General features: G+C 60.0%; 1 protein-coding gene across 1 annotated transcript; it reads right to left on the reverse strand.

The window, feature by feature from the left end:
* Positions 1-261: 261 nt before the first annotated feature.
* On the reverse strand, positions 262-5,376 carry FOXF2 (forkhead box F2). The gene is made up of 2 exons (XM_081246201.1): positions 4,120-5,376; positions 262-1,146 (listed from the first exon to the last, which is right to left on the reverse strand). The coding sequence occupies exons 1-2, from the start codon at positions 5,270-5,272 to the stop codon at positions 980-982; spliced, it is 1,320 nt and encodes a 439-aa protein (XP_081102327.1). The 5' UTR covers positions 5,273-5,376; the 3' UTR covers positions 262-979.
* Between the last annotated feature and the right edge of the window lie 9,589 nt (positions 5,377-14,965).

A 14,965-nucleotide genomic window follows, 5' to 3' on the forward strand; every position in this document is an offset into this window, starting at 1 on the left:
CCTTCTGTTTTTTGTTTAGCCAGAAAGAGCGAGGGTGAAGGAAAGAAATAATAGAAAGTGTTTCTTCTTCTCTTTCTCTCCTGAGAAGACCCACAATCAGAACCCGGCCTGTGCTGCTCAAGGCACAGACCCCACACCACGTCAATTACATGACTTAGAAAAAAAAAGCCCGCCCAGTGTAGAGTTGCACTGCCCGCTGGTGAGGAGACCTGGCGAGCGGATGCCCGTGGAGGAAAGAGATTCCCCAGCAACTATTTGTTATATACATTTTATTGAAAAAATTTTACATCAAAATAGTTTGGCAAACTGTAAAAGTATACGTAAGTGCAAATATATCCTCCTTTTAAAATACAAGCAAAGTGTGAGTATACACGAAGGTCATAAAAATATCTTTAAACTATGATGGTAGAAAACAACCTTGTAAAAAACGTTGTATTGTCACAATACTGAAGACCACTTTCTTAAACTAGACACATTGTTGCTAAATACTTCCTTGATAATGTTCTTTGGCACCTGTATCTAAAGGTAGTGTTTAGTAAAACACAGCTCTCCCACTGAGCCAGGCAACAAGATGAGGCTTTCTTGAAATCTTGTGCTCGGCACTGCCTTTTAGAAAAGCACACACATTTTCCATAGACAAAGAAACACACACACACACAGCCCCTCTGCGTGTTTCAGACCCTGATTACTGAAGGCAAGGGAGCCCCCAGAGTTCCATGCTTGTGTTTTCCGCGTGGTGAGTCCTCACCATCTCGGCTAAGGAGCGCAGTTCTCCCTTCTCTGGGAGCCTGCACGGATTCGGGGCATTACCTTGGGGCTGTCCTTCTGCCAACGGCAGACAAACATCAGCGCAGGATGCCTGCCTGGCCTGGGGACTCTGGCTAAGTGACTGGTGTGCTACTTGCAGCCACGCTGCTCTGGGAGTCCACCTCAGCCTCGCCCCAGGCGCGAGAGGGCCTGGCCCGGCCCCTCCCTCCGCTCACATGACACAGGGCTTAATGTCCTGGCAGACGCTCTGGTGGTGGTGGTGGTGGTAGTAGGGGCCGCTGGCCGAGGGGTGGAAGGAGGAGATGCTGTTGAAGTTGAGGACGAAGTCCTTCCTGTCGCACACCGGCGTGGAGTGGTGCTGGTACCGGGGCAGCCCCACTGCAAGGAGGGAGAAAAGAAAACTTTTCAGAAACGTTTCTTCCGCTGAGGACAGGGCACGTAATGTTTGAAAACTTAATTCAACTTTTGACTCCAAGGGGGTTGGCCTGCCTTTTTGCCTATTGCGGTAAAGCTGGGAGAGGAAACCCGGCCCCAGAAGCTTCTCAGAGTTTCAAACTGTAGGCCACAGGACGACTCTGGAATCCCGGTTTGGGGTCTCCTTTGGTTTCCACGGGGCCGCAGAGCACAGTCCCCGCGAAGCCAGGCTCTCTGTGCCCGGGTGTCTGTTACTCCCAGAGGCTGGGCGGGGCTCTAACAGCCCCTGGCCCCAGGCCCTGGGCCCGGTCCCTGCCCGCAGGGCTCCAGCCTGTGTTGCGGAGGCCCAGCCCCTGCCCCCGAAACACCACGGTCTCCCTCGCTTCTGGTTTCCAGCCCCCCTGCCTTATTTCCCAACCAACAAGCCGGCTCCTAGGAGCAGGCCCTGCGCGCCAGGGCGGGTGACAGAAAACAATCCCACGGCCAGAGAAGGGCCGAGAACAAACGCGCGCATCTCTGCGGGTCGCGCCTCGAGGGAAGCGGGACCCCCGAAGCAGCGCCTGCCCTTGGGTGAGAGCTCGGCTGCGGCCCCTTTTCCGCGCGGGGAGACTTTGGGAGAGCCGGGCTGTCCCGCAGCCTCTCCCCGGGCCTGAGCCAGGCCTCCGGGCGCCGACTTTTGCTTTTGCTTTCTCGGCGCCTCCGGCCCGGGGGCGCAGTTGGCTGGGCTTCCGGCTCGCTGGGCCCCGCGCTTCTCCTGGCCCGGGCCTCTCTCGGGGCCGGGCTGGGCTGCGCCCTTTTCCCCGAGGCCTTTCTAGTCTCGTGTGAGCGGCGGGGACCGCCCGCCCACGCGGGTGCAGGGCCGGGTTGTTCTGCGCGCGCGAAGACCTTACCCGGCGGCCCGCGGCGCCTCGCCCGGCCTCATCCAGCGCTCGCTGAGCCACCGGGCGGCCCCGCGATCAGCGCCCGGCAACACCGACTGTGGCCAAACGCGCGCCCCGACGTAAGCCGTCGCTGCCGCTCAGGTGCGCTTGCCCCCGCGTTAAAGCACCTCGCGGTGCGGCTTCCCGCATCTCTAGCCGGCGGGCCCGGCGCTTTGATGGGATCGAAGGACCTAAGAGCCCGCCTCCTTCTTGAAAGGTTCTCAGGAGGCAGAGAGGCCGAGGGGCCTCCCCGAGCAAGCGGGCCTGGGCCGCCCGGGCGTAGTGCTGGGAGCGCGCGCTCGGGGCACCTCCTCGGCCTCCCCGCTCCTCGAGGGGCCCTGGGCTCTCGGTCGGCCGCGGCCCGGCCTGGGAGACGCCAGCTAGCCCCGCGGGGAAGAGCGTTCGAGGGGGCGGGAGCCAGAGCACGGCTGGGGGGTGGGGAGAAGCAGAGCGTCCCGGCCGGGCCATGGCCTCCTCGGGGCTCCCAGACTCGGCCCGGAGGGCGCGCGAGCTCCCGGGGGGACAGCGAGGCAGTGTCCCTTCTCCTCTACACAGAGTCGTGCTCCCGGGTCCCCGCGCTTCTGGGACCCGTGCGTGCGCCCGGTGTGTGGCGTGGGGCGAGGGCGGCCTCACAGAACGGTCAGAAGGCTCTTTCTGCGCGATTCTGAACGTTGAGGGAAGTGTTTCACGGCAGCCGCGGAAGTTTCACGGACCCGCCTCGGAGTCCGGGTTGCGGCTGAGCAGGGCGGCGGGAGCGCGGAGCGGGGAGCCGGGAGGGGAGCGGGTGGGCGGGAGAGCGCAGAGCGCGCCGCCAGGGCTCAGAGGTGATTGACAGCCCGTCCCAGGGGGATAAAAAAACAATAAGAGGGGAGGGTCGTCTGTGTTGGTTACTTGTTGAAATTCCCATAAAACTGAACAAGACTCCGCTCTCAGTGGGTTAAGTCAGGCTAAAATCCTCTCCGGTGTGGTCCTGCCCAGACTGTCTTTGTTTAGTTAACCTCTGAGACCCGCATTTAAAAGGCCTATTTGGGAAATTTCACCGTCCAGGGAACCAACATCTTTCGCCCATTTCTGGACTTCCTTTCTCCCTGACGCTCTGCCCCACACCGATGCACGAACAGGTCATGTAGGTGTCGTCGACCTGCGAACCCTTTTCTAATCGGGGCGGGTGAGTGTCAGCTAGAGCCCCCGCTTGCCGGGCAGACCAGCCTGCCTCCGAGGGGTTAATGTAAGGGTTTATCTCCACCGTCCCCATAAACCTGGCTAAATATTCAAATTCCCTCCTCCACCCCCCTCTGTCCCCTCCCACCTTTCACCGCCTTGGGCGAGTCAATAAATTTTCATAATCTGCAACCAACACAATTTACACCATCAACACGACACGGGGCGCCCAAGGGGCAGGCGTTTCTCAGGGGAGCCTCGCTGCGGGCCCCAGGTCCTGCTGGCCTAGGCCGGACCCATGTGTCATCAACTTGGGTCCACCGTGGGGGCAGGCAGGAGAGTCCTCCACCGCTTGGCGCCTCTCCTCCCTGGCAACATTCCCCTTTTGTGCGGGGTCCTGGAAGCCCTCTGCTCTCCTGGCGTCCCTCCCTCATTTCCCCTCCTCTCAACCCTCGCCCAGCGGAGCCCCTCCCCACGCACACGGCAGGTACCCTTCTGGACATGTACTTTTGGGTGAAAGCACAGCAAAACCAATTTGAAAAAACGACACAAGAAAGCAGCCACAGTGCCTTGGCCAAGGTCCCCTAAGGCCACAAGTCTTCTCCCTCAGCTAAGTCAGGCCTGAGATTTGAGCCCTGCAGTCCGTGAGGACACTCGGAGAGCCCGAGGACGCAGGCACTTGACTCCATCCTCCTAGGGGTGAAAATTCTGGAGGCCCGGCAGGGGCCAAGCCTGTCGGGGAAGGCCCAGTGACCCCGACCCCACCCCCCATAGGGTGCCAGCTCCCCCTGGGCCTCGGCCACCCAGAGCGGGGAGGCCTAGAGGCGACGCGCCGGCCGGCCAGGCCCCTTGTTACCTGGGAGGTCCTCGCGGGCGTTCTGGTGCAGGTAGCTCTGCTCCAGCGAGTAGGTGGACATGCTGGTGTGCAGGCCGGCCGGGGCCGCGGGGGTGCCGCCCGGCGTCAGGGCGGGCGGCTGCTTGAGGTAAGGCGAGGCGCCGGGCGAGCTCCAGTGCGCCGCGGGGCTGGTGTAGGGCGAGTGGCACTCGATGGCGCTCGCCACAGCCGGGGACGAGGGCACGGGGCTGCTGCTGCTGTCCGGGCCGTAGTCCCCGCCGCCGCCGCCGCCGCCCCCGGCCGCGCCGACGCCCCCCGGCCCGGCGGGCACCGGGCAGCTGGCCATGTAGGTGGAGCCCGGGTTGGGCGACATGTGCGGGACGTGGTGGTGGTGGTGGTGATGCGGGTGCGCGTGGCCCGGGGCGCCGGCGCCCGCGTCGTAGCCCGCGGGCATCATGTCGAGGCCGCCGTAGCCGCCCTGCCCGTGGCAGCCGAGCGGCGCCGATGGGGGCGCCTGGAAGTCGAAGCCCTGCGGCAGCAGCGAGGCCCCGAAGCCCAGGCCGCTCACCACGCGGTGGTACATGGGCTTGAGCGCCTGGCACTTCCGCCTGAAGCCGCGCGGCCGGCGGCGGAACGAGCCCTCCTCGAACATGAACTCGCTGGCCGGGTCGATGGTCCAGTAGTGGCCCTTGCCCGGCCGCCCGAGGCCCTTGGGCAGCTTGATGAAGCACTCATTGAGCGAGAGGTTGTGGCGCACAGAGTTCTTCCAGCCCTGGTAGGCGCCGCGGAAGAAGGGGAAGCGCGCCTGCAGGAACTGGTAGATCTCGCTGAGCGTCAGGCGCTTGGCGGGCGAGCTCTGGATGGCCATGACGATGAGCGCGATGTACGAGTAGGGCGGCTTCTCGGGCCGCCGCAGCCCCGAGCTCGCCTTCTTGGCGCCCGCACCGCCGCCGCCCGCGCCCCCGCCGCCGCCCGCGCTCTTGCAGGCGTTCGGGGCCGCGCCGGCCGCGCCGGAGGAGGAGGCGGACGACGACGAAGACGAGGCGGCCTCCAGGGCGGCGGCGGCGGCGGCGGCGGCGGGCGGCGGGCTCATCAGGGCGGCCTGGAGCGCGCCGGGGCCCGGGCTGCGGGCGCGGCGGAGCGGGGCCGGCGGCGGCCCGCCCTCGGAGGTCATCGGGGGTCCGGGAGCGGGACCCGGCGGCGGGGGCGCGCCCGGGGCCGGGCGCGAAGGCGCGGGAGCGCGGTCGACCCAGAGGCCCGGCGGGCGCCCTAGCCCGCCGCCCGGGCTGCAGCCGCGGCCGCTCCGAGCCAGCGCTCCGCCGTCGCCTCCCTCAGCTCCGCCGGGGCTTCTGGCGGCGGCCGCGGGCCGGAGGCGACGCCCCGCGCATCCCTCCCCGGGCCTCGGGCCCGGCCTGCGCGGCGGCCTCCGGGCCGCGGAGCCGGAGCCGCCGGGCGCCGGGCGGCTGCGCGAGCGAGCGGGGACCGCGGCCGGGACCCCGGGGACGAGCCCGACGTCTCCCCTCAGGAGCGCGGCTCGCTCTGTCTCTCGGACTTCCTCCCTCCCGCGCCGTCCCCCGCCGCCCTCCTCCCCCCCCCCCGCCCTGCCCCCTCCTCCGCCGCCGCCCCGGGGAGGGCGCGCTGGGCCGGCGCTCACTCCTCCCCCCCCCGGCCGGCCGCCCGCTCCCTCGCTTCTCTCTCTCCTCGCTCTCCGGGGTCCCTCTCGGCCTTTTAATTCCTCTCTCGGATGCTCTCCGTCTCCCCCACCCACCCCCTTTCAAACCGCGGGATCGCAGGCCGACTCACATTGTGCCGGGAAGACGCCCACCACGCCCCGCAAAACTCGGCCCCCTAGACTTTAGGAAATCGTCCTTCTCTTAGTCCCGGACAGCACCCCTGCCCCCCATCCCAAAGCCGGCCGCCGCTGGCGGAGCGGACCCACCCCTTCTCCTCCCCGCTTCCCCCTCCTCCCTCCCCTCCCCCTCCTCCCCCTCCCCCTCTCCCTCCTCCTCCCCCTCCTCCTCCCGGCCGGTCCTGGGCCGGCCGAGTGGTGCTGCCGCGGGTGCCGCCGCCAGACCTCCTTAGCCGCTGCCCCTGCGCCCGCACTGACACCGTCTGTCAGCTCATTTAGACATTGCCGCCTCCGCCACACGCCGGGGTGCCCGTGACGCCCAAAGGTAACGTGCCAACCCTCTCTCCTGTGACGGGCCTGCGGGCTCCCACCGCTGTTAGCAGAGGGCAGAGGCCAGGCTCCTTAACGACTCTCCTTTTTAGAGACCCTGGAAACGTGGTCGAATAGGACTCCTGTTTGCGTTTGTTTCCACTTCCTTCCGTTTGCTATTTGATGTTTTGTACGAAATGCAGAAAGAAGGCCGCGCTGAGTGACAGGAGTGAGATAGCTGTATTTGTACTCAGTTCTGAAGGGGTGTGCAGCTGTCACGGGATTTACACCCCCAGGCCCTATGCCGCCCACCCCAGCGTGCCTGCCATCTCGAGGCTGGCTTCCGTGGGACGACACCCCACCCAGTGTGGCTGGGTGCTCTCCATCTAAGTAAGAGTCGGGCTGGGAGAGAGGATGTGCCCTCGGAGGAATCACTCCCATTGAGACCGGACAGTTAGTTATTGGATTACACGTGCAAGGAAACGTCGTCTGACCAGGGACGGGGCTGGAAGTGGGAGGAGAACAGGAGGCCTGGGAGCCTCCGGGGCCGCACGGGGCTGATGGGGGAGGCCCCCAGGGAGGTGCTGCGGACCTCGGACCACAGGGGCTGCGGGGCCGGGCGCCCCTCTGCGGCTGCTCAGAAAGGACCGGGGTGCAAGCGCGGGCTCTGGGCAGGCTGGGGAGTCGGGGCGGGGGCGGGGAGAAAGGGAGAGGGCGCCAGGCCTGGAGAGGGGGGCAGCCAGAGCCCCCGGGTGGAACAGGCCCCGGGGCAGGCCCTGGGGCTGCACCCGCTCTGCGTGCCCAGGACTGCTGGGGTTGCTTCTGGCCGGGTGTGCCGGTGGGGCAGGAGAGGGAGGGGTGCAAGGGGTGCGAGGGGGAGGCTGGGGGCTGGGTTGGGCTGGCCCCAGACAGTGACCTGAAGTTGAGTGGAAGCAGGCTTTTTCCATCAAACCCTGCCTGGATACCACACACAGAGACCGAGTGTCAGTTTACTGCCCTGAGCCCGGCTCCTTTTCCCTAAGCTCCACTGTAATTAGACAAAGAAAACCTAAATTAGCTGAACAGGCGTCGACAGCTTCCTCCAGAGCACCCCTGGTACCTACATGGGAATGTGTCCCAAAATGGCTTGATTGTAGTTGCGAGTCAGCTAAGAAAACACGGCCCAAATGAACTCAGTTTACTGCTCATTTCCAATAGAAAAAAGAAACAAGCCGCTCTTTTCCGGATGGGATGTTTTGGTTGAGTTGGGGAAGGGGGTTTGCAGTTGTTTCCACTTCTAAGAATTCCTTTCTGAGTGACTGGTGAGCTTTTTTTTTTTCTTTTTGATAGGGCCCCATTAATTTCATGGTATTTTTTTCTCTTACCCCTTTTGTCATTTTACAGGGAATAACTTAATTATAAGTGAAGTGGAATTATTCAATAAATAGAGTGTGTTCACTAAATCAATGTTTTAAGTGTCTGAAAAATAATGAAGTACAATAGAAACTGGAGTGAGGAGAACAGAATATCTGAAAGGAGCTGCCCTGACACAGACTTCTGTGTGTGTGTGTGTGTGTGTGTGTGTGTGTGCGTTTTGTGTTTGTGTGCAAGCAGTGGGAAGAGAACTGGCCCAGCTGAGAAGCAGAGGGACCAGGAAGGCAATCATCTCATTTGGAGATGGGGGTGGTGGGCACTGGATCTGGGAAAAATCCAGCAAGTGGACATATCGCTGGCACTGGACCCTCTCTGATTTTCTGCACCTGGGAATTCTAGGGCCTGGATCTCAGGCCCTAAAAAGTTTTAGGATCCAGAGAGTGAAGAATAAAAAGCACTGACCCTAAAATCCAGGCAGGGCTAGTAATAACCTTACACACCAGTAGTTCCCAGTCTTTTTGAGAATATGATGGAAGCTATGGAGCCTTCCTCCAGAAAAAAAAAAATTCTCAATTTGCCTGGGATTTTAGGGGTCCACAGATACTCATTAAAAACCAAAAACTCTACACATTTTTACTTTCTACCAGTTTATCTGGTTCAGTGATGAAGGATTTTAAAAATCTCCCTTCCCATCCAAGTGACAGTGGTATCCATTTTACCTAAACCCTCTGAACTTGCAAGAAATGCCCACTTATAGTTTGGGCAGTCTTCCAGAAGGCCAGGCAGGTCCTGGAAAGGCAGTAGGCTTTGGAGAGCAGGTCTGCAGACCTGGAGCCCCTCTCCTGTACTCCAGGGCTGTCCGGAGGTCGGTGCCCTTCTTGGTTATCTGAGCAGGAAGGGGCCCTTCCTCAGACCACTTTCTTGGAGACCCCCATTCTGCCTGTGGAAACTGTTCCCCTGGCAGAGACCCCTCAAGTCTAGAAATTTGTTCCTTGTAGATTTCACAGGCATAAAGCCTTTACATTCATATCATGTGACCGCCACGTGGTCTCAGTACCTTCCCCTTTAGGGATAAGGACACTGAGGCTCAGAAAGGTCAGACGATTTGCCAAAAGTCACACGTGGGCACGTGACAGAGCTGGCCTGCAGCTCAGGTCTGGGGTCTCCATCCAGTGCTGCTTCCACTATGGGGCAGCAAAACAAAGTCTCAGAAGTTTGTTTTAATTACTGATTTATACAGATCTCCTGGGTGAGATAACCGATTATGTCAAACTCTCTGTCCCTGGCAGGAATACCTGAATTTCTGCGTGGGAGACGGTTGAAAAGGAAAGTTGTGCTTGTCTCTGAAATAGCTTTGCTCAGGAGGCTGCCGTCTCGGAGCTCTTCCTGATTGACTTTCACTGTCTTATAAACAACAAAAGTCTTGACTTCTTTCTTATGGGAAGGAAAGGTATGGTTCCTTAAAATGACTGCAGATCTGGCCAGGCGCTCCTCAGTTAACCAGAAATACCAGGGGTGCCCCTGTATTTCTCAGAAATACCCTGAGCTGACCCCTCGGGTATAGACTGTCTCCATCTGGGCCGCGGATTCCTTTCTGCTGCAAACCCCAAGGTCCCGCCCCTGCTCCAGCGCAGGGGAATGTAAACTTCAGGAAGCCTGGGTTTCTCTGATTTTGTCCTGTAATCGGCGTTTTATTCTAGGAAATCTCTTCATTATTGCGGTTTACGTTTTATGTTCTTAGCGTGCTTCCCCTGCCGCGTGGGTTTTACACGAAATGGCTTAGACTAAACCAGCTACCCACCGGAGAGACCCACCCTGTTGGCGGCCCTCTGAAGCCTCCCCTCGCGGGCACCTCTGGCCCCGCGGCCGCCCTCCCTTCCCCAGCCCAGCAGAACTCCGACGCAAAGCGGCCACCCTGTCCAGTCTGTGCTTTGGTACAAAGTTAACGTGTGTGTCGAGAGGCCTTTGCAGACAGCGGTGGGCACTGCATGCTGAGGCCTAGGGGGTGAGCCTGTGTGGGGAAGCGCCCCAGAGGCCAAGCTACTAGAGACGCTTATTTATAACAGAAAATGCGTCCGCGGCCGCGAGGCCAGGAGGAGGCGCCAGGGCGGGCTTGGAGAGGGCACCTGGGCCAGAGCGGTAAAGGCGGGAATTTTACACCCTTGTGGACGTCTGCTCACCTTCCTCGGTCCAGAGGCCCCAGACCTCCGGGTTTGAAAGCAGCCACCCAATTCCAAATGTTTATTTAGATAGATTCTTCCGCTCTCCAACGCCTGTGTTCCGGGCAGGGCTCTTTTTATAGCCACCTTCCTGAGAGATCCGCGGATGGGCCCCAGATCCTCAGTGCCTGGCGGTGGGCAGACTTGATCACCCTCTTGGCGGGATCGGCGGTGCCTGGAGAGGCGGAAAGGGGTCCAGCCTGCCAGAGCCCCTTCCCAAGAGGCCGCACCTCTTCCCACCTCTGCGCTGTCCGGGCTTCAAGGCCCAGCTTCCTACCCTGGGAGACGCGTTTTGGGGGGTGGTCCCGGGAGCCGGCCCGTCTGCCCGGTTCGGCTCTGCAGTGGACCGGCCTTGGGCCTCGCGGACAGCCTTCTGCGTTTATGTGGGGAAGGCCGGGGCTTGCGAGGAGCGTTTCTATGGCCGGGATGGCCACCCTTAACAGGCAGCTTCCAGCGGCGAAGGAAAATTAGGGAAGCCTGTCCCACCCGTTCCCAGTCTTGGGAGAAAAAAAGCGGAACAAGTGTGGGTGGGGTGCCCCTCCGCAGGACCACCGTGAGGCGGCTTGGGTTGCTGGAAGGGAACCCCGCTGATGACACAGAAACCGTGGAGCCAGGCTGTGTCTTAGGAGTGAGCCCGAAGGCACCCTGAGCTCGAAGTCCCTTCCCCTGCGCCCACCCTTCTGGGCCCCTGCTCTGCAGCCCCCCCTTGGGAGGCCCAGTGACCCGCTTCTGCTTCCCCAGGCTCGGGAAGAAAGTGGATGGCACGCTGGGCAGGCCCGGCTGGCGGGCGCAGAAGGAAGGAGGGTGCGCGCCCAGGGCTGCGGAGGCACCGACCAAACGCTCGCGCTCGGAGGTCGCAAGGACGCGCCTCGGACGCACCCCGCCACGACGGAGAGGCCAGACCGGCCGGCTGCGGGTCCGCGGGCCTGGAGGCGCCCTGGGGGGTCCCAACCCGGCCAAGTCGGGCTTTCTTCTCGCGTCTGGCTCGCCTCCTCCCCTCCTGCCCTACCCCCTCCAATAAATAAATATCCCCCGGGGCAGCGAACCCCGCGGGGCCCGAGCCGCGATGGATGAACTTCCTGGAGCATCAAAACTCCCCTCCTGTCTCCCCGCTGCGCTCAGGATATGGGGCGCGCTTGCTTCTCTTCAGAAAAGGAAACGTAGCTCTTCCAAAAATATAAATCAGCTCTGACGTCCAAATATTTCTTTTGTCCTCCAGCATCCTCTGCAGGGATAAATAAAACGTGCTCGGCGCCCAGAGCCCGACTCGGGACCTCGGGGCGCCCAGACGCCGCCTTGGAGGAGCTGCCTTTCGGGACGGGAGCCTTCCCTCCAACCCATCCCCCATTCCCCCCCACCCCGCCCCCCGTGCCTGGTGGTCGGTCCTTTGCGGAGGCGGCCTGACCCTCTGTCGCCCGGGAAGCCCGCAGGAGGGGGATGGAGTGCTCGCTGGTGCTGGGACTGAGGGGCCGGGAAAGCACCCAAGGCCGCGCCTAGACAGGCCCCAAGGCCGCCTCCCCAGGCCCACCTTGCTGTCAAAGTTCGCGTCTTCCCAAGGAGGGAGTGGCTGCAGGTTCCCCGTAGCAACCCCAGGGCAGTCTTCTCTTCCAGGCAGGCGCAGAGGGCGCTGAGACGGACATCTCTGAGGGCTGCAGCCCCACGGGAGGGAAGAGGCTGCGGCCTGGCTGAGGCTTGGTCCCAGGGGTTCCTAGCCCATCCAGCCTTGAATGATTTGACCCGAGTCATCTTTACGCGTCCCCCCCATCTCCCTCCTCCAGTTTGGGAAAGGTGGAAGGACAGTTTTGGGTTGGGGTTCGAAAAGAAATCTCTACCAATGGAAGGCGCATGTAGCAGGGCACCGGAGGAGCTGGCGTAGGAGCCCAAGGAGTCAAAGCAGAGCATCCCAGGGTCCACTTTTCACCCTGTGCCCTGACACCCTGGTGTTGGGAGCCCACCAGCCTTTTTGCCGTCACCCCCCCCGCCCCCAATAAATCACCCTGCAGCGCCCCCGCCGTGCAACCTGAAGGCCTTCGGTGGCGGCCGGTCCAGGCGAGGCGTCTCCACCTGCCCGGGACCCCCTCCCCGCCTCCCCCTTGGCCAGGAGGTTCTGGTCCAGGCCTAGGGCTCCAGGCTGCGTGGTTGGGGGCTGTTCTCCAGCCCCCCGTCTCTCCAGGGGGGTCTTTATTGATGAGCTGCCTCCAAACCCCTGCCCCAAATGCCCCAGAAGGGTTTAGACGATCCATCACCCGCCACTTCAAGAATGCTTCCTTCCTTTCAAACAATCCTCGCACACCAGACGGGCTGCGATGGGGAGGGGCGCGCACTTGAAAAGGGAACGCTATATAATCAACGTCCAAGCCATCCCGCAACCTTTCGGAAACAGGGACTCAGGCCAAAAACCCCTCCAGATGATTTACGCGGCCTGATCGTCCCTCCCTCCACGTGGACTGTGCCCTGTGCCGGCGGCGCAAGGCCAGCGCACACCCGGCTCCAAGGCGCGTCCACCTGAGCGCGTCTCTGTGGGTGGTTCGCATTTTAGGGGAAAGCGCTTTTCATCTCGGGGTTCAGGGCAAACGGAGTCCCGGCCTGGCGGGCCTCGGTGTCCTTGCTGGTGAGAGGGGTGAGCCGGGAAGGCCAGGCATGGTTTTCTGGAGCCGTCAGTGAGTGTCACCCTCCAGCCGTCTGAGAAAGTCCCTGGTGTCTCCGTCCCGGGCTGGCCTCCCCTCCTCCCGGGCGCCCGCGTGGAAAGAACGGGAGTTCCTCTCGCTTCCGCTGGGTGGCGCCAGGCCCTCGGGAATCGCGGTCCCCGCGGGTCCCTAACCCTCCTCGCGCGCCCGTCCCCGCAGCCCGGCTCCAGGCGGACTGAGTCCTGCAGATATACTCGCTCACCTCGGACTCGGTTGGCCACCTTAGGACACACCCTGCTTTCCCGACCCCTCCAGCCCTTAAAATAGAAGGAGGCCAGTCGCGTGCTTGGGACCCCTCCACGGAAATGCGCCCTCCTTTGCAAACATGCTTGGGTCTTGCTGAAGAAAGTCTGGCTTCGGTTTGGCCCTTCTGGTTTCCCACAGCCAGCAAGGGGCCGGGGCGGCGTCTTTGTCTGCAGCCCGCCTGGAGCTCTGGGAGCCGAGGTCTAGCATAAAACAGACGACAGACAGACGGCCGGGCACCCGGACAAGCCAGCCTCCTGGTTCAGGGAAGCGCTTTACGCTCTGGACCGCCGCGAAGAGGCTGCAAGACCATCTCTTGTCTTCTGGGTCTACAGTGACAGAAAGACAACTTTTTGCCTTTATTATTTCTCATTCCTTTTAACTAAGGGAAGCACCCTATACTTGTCCTGGCGAAAGTCTGCAACATAGAAGGGAACTTTGGGGGTCCTTTGGGGCAGGCTGCATACCCAGGCCGGGTAACAGGCAGGGTAGTGGTGGGCTTGGGAGTGGAAAGGCCAGGGCTGCTGGATTTGGAACCGGAGACCAAGATGTCCCCTACTGGCCTTTCCTCTGCGACACCGACTCAGGAGCTGCACTTTATCTTTTTAGGAGATAAGAAGGCATTCTCCATGTAGTCTGACTTTTATTTTAAAACTCCTAAAAATTAACGGTATTCAGGTGTACCTTATATACAACAAAATGAAGAGGTTGAGTTTTTATTGTTCTTTTTATATTTTTTCTTTGTACTAAAAGTTTCATAGCGCACAGAAGTGGAGGGCTGTATACCCATCACCTGGATTTAACAGTTACCAAGATTTTGCCACACTTGCTTCATTGATCTCTTCTCTGCCCCTCTATTTTCATTTCTTGCTGAAATGTTTCAGGGCAAATACAGATGTTGTGTTTTTAAAAGGCACCTTATTACTCCTCCCCACGCCCTCCGGCTCTGGCTCTCTCATACCTAAAATTACATTTTAGTGCAGACAAGCACAGTTCCTTAGGGAAGCTGGACATAGGGCCGGGACGTTGTGTCTGGTTGTGTATTTTATAAGCAGAACTCTTTATCCTGGTGCCCACTCCCCCCAAGTGACTTCCAGCCCCAAGTTTCTTGGCTTTTCCCTGCCTGCTGGAGCTGCCAGGAGGAGACAGACATTCCCTCCATCACTGGGGCTGGGTGTGTGCTTTGGCAGCAAGCTGTGGCAGGGGCACTCGTCTGTGCAGTCACCAGCGTCACCCCCACGCTGCATCCACACGTTCACCAGCTCCTACATACACAATTCATTTTATGGCAAGGTCACACGTGTCCTTTGAATGTATCTCTACGTAGGTGTGTGATGTAGGTGTGTTATGTATGTGTGTGATGTATGTGTGTGAGGTATGTGTGTGATGTATGTGTGTGAGGTATGTGTGTGATGTGTGTGTATGTTTATCCTTGTGGACCATACAGTACTTCCCAGTCATTTACCCAGACAGTGGCCAGCCTGGAAAGACTTTGTCGTATGGTTTGAAAGTGCCTGTGGAGGATTTTGAACTAGGCTGGGGTGTGACTGGATCCAGGGGTCGGGGGTGGGGAGTGAACCAGGAGGCCCTGGTTGGCCCCTATCCCCAACGCCCAGTCGGTACCAGGACTCTGTACAAATATTTCATAAATCTTTGTTAGTTGATTTGTCTGATTTTTCCTGCTCCCCCAAACCATACACGTTACCTTTGTTCTTAGCAACCCCCAATGTAGCCGGAGCAGCGATGTGGTGTCATAGGTGGCCCTAGATTTTGTTTGACAATTGTACCTGCTCCAGGTGACCTTGGGTAAGTCTATGAGTTTCAATTTCTTCCTTTCTGCCTTCCTTCCTTTCTTTCTTTCCTCCTTCCCTTTCTTCCTTTTCTTTCTTTCTTTCTTTCTTTCTTTCTTTCTTTCTTTCTTTCTTTCTTTCTTTCTTTCTTTCTTTCTTTCCTTCCTTCCTTCCTTCCTTCCTTCCTTCCTTCCTAAAATGGGAATAATAAAAATAATTTTAAAAGGGCCTCCTCCCACAGTGACTATAAAGATGAAATACAAATTGTAAAAAAATTTAACAATTTGAAATATACACATTTATACTGTTATTTTTGGCCCCACCCAACAAAACTCTGTGTGAAGGTACTTTGTAAGCCTCACGCGTCCTTGGGATCTTTCCTTCCCTGAGCGATCTCTTACATGCACGTTTGGTTGG

The sequence above is a fragment of the Mesoplodon bidens genome (genome assembly GCF_964165515.1).
Source record: "Mesoplodon bidens genome assembly, chromosome: 10".
NCBI classification, from domain to species: Eukaryota; Metazoa; Chordata; class Mammalia; order Artiodactyla; family Ziphiidae; genus Mesoplodon; species Mesoplodon bidens.

Bases quoted from the DNA above. Each gene is read 5' to 3' on its own strand.
- FOXF2 (XM_081246201.1), bottom strand. From the start codon at position 5,272: ATGACCTCCGAGGGCGGGCCGCCGCCGGCCCCGCTCCGCCGCGCCCGC. The intron at 1,147-4,119 runs GTAACAAGGGGC...CCCTCCTTGCAG, and splicing joins CGCCCGCGAGGACCTCCCAG to TGGGGCTGCCCCGGTACCAG.